General features: G+C 47.2%; 1 protein-coding gene and 1 pseudogene across 2 annotated transcripts; one reads left to right on the top strand and one right to left on the bottom strand.

Annotated features, from left to right (window-relative positions):
* Positions 1–243: 243 nt before the first annotated feature.
* LOC144107490 (uncharacterized) lies at positions 244–5,322 on the bottom strand. 2 transcript variants are annotated; one of them, XM_077640511.1, is made up of 4 exons: positions 4,734–5,322; positions 4,612–4,662; positions 1,171–1,242; positions 244–947 (listed from the first exon to the last, which is right to left on the bottom strand). In XM_077640511.1, exons 1-4 carry the CDS (start codon positions 4,804–4,806, stop codon positions 424–426), a joined length of 720 nt encoding a protein of 239 aa, XP_077496637.1. In that variant the 5' UTR covers positions 4,807–5,322; the 3' UTR covers positions 244–423. The 2 variants fall into 2 exon arrangements, with proteins under 2 accessions (XP_077496637.1, XP_077496639.1); XM_077640513.1 differs by having other exon boundaries at positions 1,171–1,285; positions 4,734–4,817.
* On the top strand, positions 1,594–4,092 carry LOC144107480 (uncharacterized; annotated as a pseudogene).
* Positions 5,323–6,293: the final 971 nt, after the last annotated feature.

Genomic DNA, 6,293 nt, shown 5'->3' with positions numbered 1-6,293 from the left:
AATGATCAGAGCCCTACTGTAGATGAAGTCTGCAGTGGAATATCTAGAGAAGAGAGCCTCTTAGGGGCACTTGCAGAAGTTAAACGAGAAAAAATTAAGTCCAAGATTGGACTGAAGAGGAGGTACCCACAAAGCCTGTAGTGATGCAAACACAGAGCTAAACATATGTTCAAAGCAATGCTTCGTGAAGACTATGCACAGAAACGTTTTGTCTTACACAAAATAAACACTCATAACAACATGTTCATCCAAAGTGCACTGTTTTATTGCTTGAGCCCCAAGGCCTCGCGGATGAGCTGAAGTTTATCTTCGTGCATCTTGCGACGTTCCTGCCGGTCTTGAATGCGCTCAGCTCGCCGCTCAGCATGCCTGTTCTCTTTTCTTGCTTTTCCCTGTGAGCTGTTCGTTCTGCGCTTATAGCCCTCATTTGATAAAAAAAAATTGCATCTGCTGCATACGACTAGTACTGGCACGGCATTTTCTTTTCTTCACCTCTGTTGACCTTTTCATAGTTTCATCATTTTCTGAATTGCTCGACAGAGTACGGGGCATTTCAGGCATAGGGGAAATTAGATCAGCTGAGCTGTCAGAGCTTGATGATGTTGACTTGTGGGTCACTCCAAAAGAGTCCCTTTGAATTTCTGGCTCGAGACTGTCATCAATGCTTTGGATTTTTCGCATTTCATCGTCAAATGGGACAGGCTGAGGTGAAGCACCTGATTTGTTGTTGTTGTCACTTGCCATTTTCTTCTGCCTCATTACTGTTTTATAGCGATTTTCACACTGCTGTGGCGTTTTGTTACATCCAAGAACCTCAGCCAAATCCTGTGAAACCTGCTTGAAAAGCATCTTTTTGTTTTTAAACTTTTTGAATGGGCCCACCTGCGGGAAGTATTTGTAACAGTAATCTAATAGCAGTTTGGTTTCTCCTGGTGTCCATTCGGGAGCTGAAAAATAAATGCGGATACTTTACTAAAAGCGTCGAATTCGTCAAGAAATGCAGGCAGCAGAAGTTCGACACTAAATACAAAAACAGCGCAGAGACGGGACAACTGAGGAGGAGAGGCGCTTTTTTACGAACAAGGACAAGCGCTGTCGCACTCCTCTTGCAGCACTGTTTTTGTATTCAAAGATGTACCAACAGCTCAACTTTCCGTTTAACAAGCTCACCTCCGCCGCCTCTTTTCACTTCTGGCGCTGGCTGCGGTCCCCTCTCGCCCACGTCCGACGCAGCGGTGTTCTCTGCAAGCAGGGTTCGTAGCGGTCCTTGAAACCCTTGAAAACCCTGGAATTTAAAAATAGCATTTTCAAGGCCTTGAAAACCCTTAATTATTTTGAAGTCCTTAAATATCCTTTAATTTCTCCAATAGGCTTTCGTTCAGCCGGTTTTTAGCGGATGCCTCTTGAATGCCTGACAACTATGTACTACTCAAGCCAACCAAAGCATCCAATCCAATCTGTTTCTGTAGCCACAACGCAGTAGCGTCGTTACAGTTGGTTACAGTGGCGTGCAACGACCGCAGCTAAGCCTACCTTCGTTGTGGGAAAGTGTGGTGCGCGAATAATCGCTGTCGCGTCTTTTGTAGCTGCAATATGCCGGGAATGTGCAATTTCCAGCAGTCGTGGTTAAATAGTGCTGCTTATAGGGGGTGGATTTCTCCGGATACGTCAAACACTCATCGGGAAAAGTGCAAGACATGCGGGAAAACCTTTGATGTATCATCAATGGGTGAGTCGGCCCTCAAAAGTCATATGAAGAGCGCAAAACACATTGTGAACATGAAAGCGACTACGGCACATAGTACGATGCGGAACTACTTGACAGCAGTTGCTTTTGAGCAACGCATCGAGCCGGCTCCATCGTCGTCGTCGGATGTGAGCAGCCTGTGCAAAGCGCACGAGTGTGTGACTGACGCGGAGATACTGTGGACTCTGAAAATGGTAGCATCACACTATTCCTACAACTCGTCAGCACACACAGGGGAATTGTTCAAGAAAATGTTCCCGGATAGCGAAATCGCTAAGTCATTTTCCTGTGGTGAAAGAAAATCTGCATACGTAGTGTGCCATGGTCTGAGACCATTTTTTCTCTCGTGCCTGCAACGTGAATTAGAGCAATCTGATGGCTACACCGTTCTGTTTGACGAGTCTTTGAACGACTGCCTGCAGAAAAAACAGATGGACATCCATTTGCGGTACTGGAGTACTATGCCCGAGCGTGTAACCACGAGATATTATACGTCGGTGTTCATGGGACATTCGACTGCCGAAGACCTTAAGCAGAAGCTTCTGGCTGCCTTGGCAGATTTGCCACTGGCGAAAGCTGTCCAGCTGTCTATGGATGGCCCCAATGTGAACCTAAAGTGTTTTAGGGAAATGCACAAATACTTGCAGCAGAACCATCAAGTTCAGTGTTTGGACCTGGGCACTTGCGGACTGCATACAATACATAACGCTTACAGGGCGGGTGCTGTTGCCAGCAAGTGGGGCATAGAGAATCTTCTTTCAAGCCTCAGTGCCATTTTTCATGATGCGCCAGCGCGGAGGGAAGACTTCACTACTGTAACAGGCCAAATGTCATTTCCTCTCAACTTTGTTGCTCATCGCTGGGTAGAAAATGTTGTTGTGATCGAACGTGCCATTGCGCTGTGGGGTGATGTGAAAAGGTACGTGGAATGTGCAAAAAAGAGGTGAACTTACCAAAGTGTGCGTCATTCACACAGCTCTGCGAATTTTGCCAGGACCCACTGCTGTTGGCCAAACTGAACTTTGCTCTCGGCATCGCGATGGTTCTTAAACCATTCCTCACGGAATACCAAATGGACAAACCACTGATGTTCTTTTTAAAAAGAGATGTGGAGTGTCTCGTGAGGAAACTTCTTGCAAGATTCATGAAGTGCTCAGTGCTGTCAGCTTCCACAGGAATTGTCAGTTTGCTCAAAATGGATCTCGTAAACCCAAATAGCAATGTATCTTCAGAGAATGTTGACATTGGGCATGCAGCTGAAGAAATGGTCAAAGCTGCAAAGGTGAGCGCCAAGGACGTATTTGCCTTCAGGATGGAATGCAAACAGTTCCTTATCAGTACTACCAAGAAAATTCTGCAAAAGAGCCCGCTGACATACCATCTAGTTAGGAGCCTGTCTTCGCTAGACCCTCGCCAAATGACCTCAAAGCCAGACGAGTGCCTCGGAGGCCTCAGGAAAGTATTAGACGCGCTCATTGCAGTTAGGCGATTGGGTGAGCATGAGCGCGATTCGGTCCTAGGCGAATACACAGAACTTCTGCAAGAGAAGAAACACAACCTGCGGCAGTTTGACAAACACTCTTTTAGCCTAGACGAGTTCTACCTTGAGCTCTTGAAGGTTGACTATAAGCACTTGTGGAAAGTAGTGCGACTTCTCGTCTTGAGCCACGGGCAGGCAACTGTTGAAAGAGGATTCAGTGTGAACCGTCAGGTCTCTGTCGAAAACCTGAAGGAGATCTCGTATGTGTCGCAGCGAATCGTTTACGATGCAGTAAGCAAGGCTGGTGGGATCCTGAACATTGTAATAACGAAGGAGTTGCGTAGATCTGTCTTGGCCGCACACAACCGCTATCGAACCTACTTGGAGGGTAAAAAAAAAGAAGCGATCGAGCAGTCAAAGGCATCAAAGCGAGGCCACATTGAAGAAGAAATACACGGCATGAAGATGAAGAGGAGGAGGCTGGAGGCAACAATTGCCGATTTAACAGCTTCTGCTGACAACTACGCTGAGCGGGCAGAAGCTACAAGCGACATCAACTTCATTTTGAAGTCCAACAGTTTGAGAAAAACGGCAAAAGAAAAGACTCTGGAGCTTGCAGAAATTGATGACAAGTTGAAGGGAAAGCTTCAGGAACTTAATCACGAGTCCACTGTTTGAGAGTGGGCCTCTTTTTGTGGGTGTGTGCAATACGTATGTAAAAAGAAACTAGTTGGCTATTGATTGTGGAAAATGTGCCTACTTTGACTTATGTGCAGTAAAAGATGTGCTTTCTTGCCGTAAAGCATGTTGTGGTCTTTTTCTATGATCTCAAAAAGTCTTCTTGTAAGTCCTTGAAAATTCTTTGTTAGAGCCTTGAAAGTCCTTAAAAACCCTTGAATTTTTTCCTTCCCGGTGGCTGTGAACCCTGGCAAGTGAACATAAAAGTTGCAACTGTAAAAACTGTACCGAGGTGCCTACTCTGTGCGACCTGAAATGGTAAGGTCTTTTTTTCTTCTTCAGTTTACTAAGGGCCTGATGTTTGCGACGGACGAAGCATGTCATGAGCCCTTGCCGTGGGCGAGGCTTGCTTTGATTGGTCAGATGCTGCACAGCAAAACAGGCATATACAGTAATCTGAAAGCATCAACAGACAGAAGTGACGGTAAACCGCAGATGACAAAAAGCAAGAAGGTGCGGCATCATGACCAGTAATGTTACAGTACAAATATTAACGGCTGCGTTCTCGCCCGTTGTTGCATCACACGCAGCGACGTCCCCGGCCGTTATCCTAAATACTCCATTCGCCGCAAAAAATGGTAATAAAAGAAATCAATTAATATAATCCTCAAATATGCCCCCATGCATAGTAGTTATTGTCGCTTACCATCGGGTATCTCTCCAACGTTCACAAGAGTGGCCAAGGCATCGACGACAGCTGTGGTGAGCACAAAATGATATTGACGCTGCTATCTTTCACAGCTTATTTCTGAGAGAGACGACGCTTACCTGGTGCTGCGGGTAGCGGTGACTCCTCTATCATGGTCATGAACAGCCGTTGTGCTCCTTCATCCATCGTCATGCTAAACGCAGCGACGAACGAAAGGCCGGCGCAGAATATGCTGCGCGCGCGAGACGGGATGCAGGCGGCAACTCGAGCGCGGGAAAAGTTTGGTCAGGTGATTCATGGCGTCACATCCTCCTCACCGCTGCGTTGCCCCCGCTACAGCGTGAATGTTCCAGTCGCGAGACGTGAACGCGCGTCCCCGCTGCTCTCGTGCGCTGCTCTGTTTGCTCGCTGCTCTTGCTCTTGTTCGCCCAATGGAAACCGCTATTAGATGGCGTGCGAATGCCGACTCACCGCTCATCACACTCCATGCTCCATGCAAACTCCAATAGGCGGGGCGCCAGCTTTCCCTCTAGTTAATAGTAAGAAACTCTATGGCCGGCTCCCATTGCTCGCCTCTCCTTTTCCCAGGCACAGAAAGTATAGAGCAGGCACTGGCCTGGGCCAGGGAGCAATACTGTTTAGGAGGTGAAACTCCCGTCAGCGCGAGTGAGCGCAAGCGAAAGGTCAAAATTGTATGCGCCGACGAGGCCGTATGCAGTAGCGGCGCCATGCGGCGCGTCGTAGAAGCCGCAGCGAAAAAAAAAAATGCAGCGCCCGAGCAGGCGGCTCCGGCGCGCTCTCCGGCGGCGCGCGCTCAAAGCAGACGACAAGCAGACGACACAGGTGTTTGCTTCAGCGGGCACGCCATGACGTTGTATTTGTGCGCCCTTACGTCAAACAGCAACAGTTCTTTTCGGTGTCTGTTGGAGGGCCGTAATACTAACAGCGCTGCTACGCGCAGTGCGGCCTTCTTTGGATTTTGCTAGACTAAGATGGGACGCAGGTGTTTTGTTCGAAACTGCAAAAGCGGTTACAAGTGTTGCAGGGAGAAGGTGAGCAAGGTGAGAAGTTGTAGCCGCTTGTTGCCTTCTCAGCTGACGTGTAGCATAAGCGCTGCGCCATACGACGCCCGCGTTCTCCTCCAGCGGATGAAACCATGGTCACATACTCGACGAACGTGAAGGCATGTTTGCTTTCGACGAATGCCAGCAGCGCTTATACCCATCCAATCGATGTCATCGCGCGGGTGTCAAATACGTGTGATTAGAATTAGAAGAAAGGGTTCCCAATGGATGTCAAAAGTAAATAAAAAGGATAGAAAAGCACCTCAAAAATTCTGGAAACATCTAAATGCAATGAGTAATAAGACTAGGCTAGAGCAACGGTTTATTGTTACAGATCAGAGTATTCGAATAGAAGGGGATGAAGCGATAAAACATAGGAACAAGGATGACAGAAAAATTTAAAAGAAAGAAATGTTGCACATAATTTATCGAAGGAGGATAGACCGGTTACTGCAATAGCTTCACTTGAGCACAGAGAGTGGGAAAGGGTAGAGAATAAGGTTCTTAGTGGCACATCAACAGGACCAGATGGTATTCCGATTATGTTAATAAGAAGCTAGGACTAAAAATAAAAGCAAACATTAATAGAGGTAGTGAACAAAATGATAGTGGATG

The sequence above is a fragment of the Amblyomma americanum genome, chromosome 1 (genome assembly GCF_052857255.1).
Source record: "Amblyomma americanum isolate KBUSLIRL-KWMA chromosome 1, ASM5285725v1, whole genome shotgun sequence".
NCBI lineage: Eukaryota > Metazoa > Arthropoda > Arachnida > Ixodida > Ixodidae > Amblyomma > Amblyomma americanum.
Note: the sequence above shows the minus strand (reverse complement) of the source record. Positions and strands in the feature narration are given on the sequence as shown.

Excerpts from the sequence above, each read along its gene's own strand:
- LOC144107490 (XM_077640511.1), bottom strand. The coding sequence starts at position 4,806 with ATGACGATGGATGAAGGAGCACAACGGCTGTTCATGACCATGATAGAG. Across the intron at positions 4,663-4,733 it reads ACCGCTACCCGCAGCACCAG|CTGTCGTCGATGCCTTGGCC; the intron begins GTAAGCGTCGTC and ends TGCTCACCACAG. Across the intron at positions 1,243-4,611 it reads CGTTGGAGAGATACCCGATG|AGAACACCGCTGCGTCGGAC; the intron begins GTAAGCGACAAT and ends CCCTGCTTGCAG.